Source organism: Austrofundulus limnaeus, unplaced genomic scaffold (genome assembly GCF_001266775.1).
Source record: "Austrofundulus limnaeus strain Quisiro unplaced genomic scaffold, Austrofundulus_limnaeus-1.0 Scaffold84, whole genome shotgun sequence".
Taxonomy (NCBI): Eukaryota; Metazoa; Chordata; class Actinopteri; order Cyprinodontiformes; family Rivulidae; genus Austrofundulus; species Austrofundulus limnaeus.
The window spans coordinates 1,490,366-1,491,859 of NW_013952486.1; the positions used below are offsets into that span (position 1 = coordinate 1,490,366).

Sequence of the window (1,494 nt, forward strand, 5' to 3'; positions counted from 1 at the left end):
AACTCAGGAGTGTGCAAATTGTGTCGAACTCAGGGGTGTGCAAATTGTGTCGAACTCAGGAGTGTGCAAATTGTGTCGAACTCAGGGGTGTGCAAATTGTGTCGAACTCAGGGGTGTGCAAATTGTGTCGAACTCAGGAGTGTGCAAATTGTGTCGAACTCAGGGGTGTGCAAATTGTGTCGAACTCAGGGGTGTGCAAATTGTGTCGAACTCAGAGGTGTGCAAATTGTGTCGAACTCAGGGGTGTGCAAATTGTGTCGAACTCAGGGGTGTGCAAATTGTGTCGAACTCAGAGGTGTGCAAATTGTGTCGAACTCAGGGGTGTGCAAATTGTGTCGAACTCAGAGGTGTGCAAATTGTGTCGAACTCAGAGGTGTGCAAATTGTGTCGAACTCAGGGGTGTGCAAATTGTGTCGAACTCAGAGGTGTGCAAATTGTGTCGAACTCAGGGGTGTGCAAATTGTGTCGAACTCAGGGGTGTGCAAATTGTTTCAAACTCAGTCATTCAGTGTTCCAGTACAGGAAAAAATAATGTTCAATTGCCACTGATTATTATTTATGTAATGACTGAGAGATAGAGTTGTTTGGTGTGCAAACACAAACATGGATACTTGCTTATCATGATTGTTTGGATGCAGTGCTGTTTATAGAGTCTAACAGCTGATGGGAAGAAGGATCTGCGGTAATTGTCTTTTGTGCATTTAGGATGCAGCAGTCTGTCACTGAAGGAGCTCTGCAGATCAGCCACAGTTCCATGCATTGGGTGCAAATACATTTTTAAAATAAATACTTTCTGAAATTAGCAAATATAAAAATGACCAGCAAATAACTCTTTTACAATCATCTTATTTGAGCTAAAATACTGTTTTATGTATCAAACTGTCACCCTTGTTATGTTTATGTTTATATTAAAGCCATTCTTCTATTTTCTCCACATATAATGTTAGTGTATGAACACCTGTTTTGTTTTGTCACGTTCACGTTACCTCTTCTCCTTGGAGCAGAATGAGGCGCACCAAAACAACATGGATGGCATTCCCAATACTGGCATCATGGAAGATCCCAGCTACCTGTTGACAAGAAAAAAAAGATCTCTTGTATGAGAAATACAACAGCTTTATTGGACAAAACCATAAGTTAGCTCCGCCTCCTCACCATGTTCATGATGGTGAAGACGTAGGACTCCACGTTGTCATTGCCATGGTACTCGATGAGTTTGGAGTCAGCCACCACCATGGTCTCCACCCAGCGCTCTCGGCTGACGGAGCGCTGCGAACGGGACTGGGTCTGCGCCTCCCCCCTCCGCTGCTCCCTCTCCCACTCCTCCCTCTCCTTTTCCACCTGGAGAGAGTTCCTCGGAGCATCTGGAGCGTGGATAATTGAATACATGGTTTACAGCACACTTACCCTCACTTGACTCTCAACAGAGAAAAAGAAAAGATTCATACACACACACACACACACACACACACACACACACACACACACACACAC

General features: G+C 44.3%; 1 protein-coding gene across 1 annotated transcript in view; it reads right to left on the minus strand.

Moving 5' to 3' along the window:
- adamts12 (ADAM metallopeptidase with thrombospondin type 1 motif, 12) overlaps positions 1–1,494 on the minus strand; it is a gene marked incomplete in the record, with an annotated part of 26,299 nt that overhangs the window by 17,603 nt on the left and 7,202 nt on the right. The window contains 2 exon segments of the mRNA XM_014011763.1: positions 987–1,070; positions 1,156–1,364. Coding sequence (XP_013867217.1) covers positions 987–1,070; positions 1,156–1,364 — 293 coding nt within the window.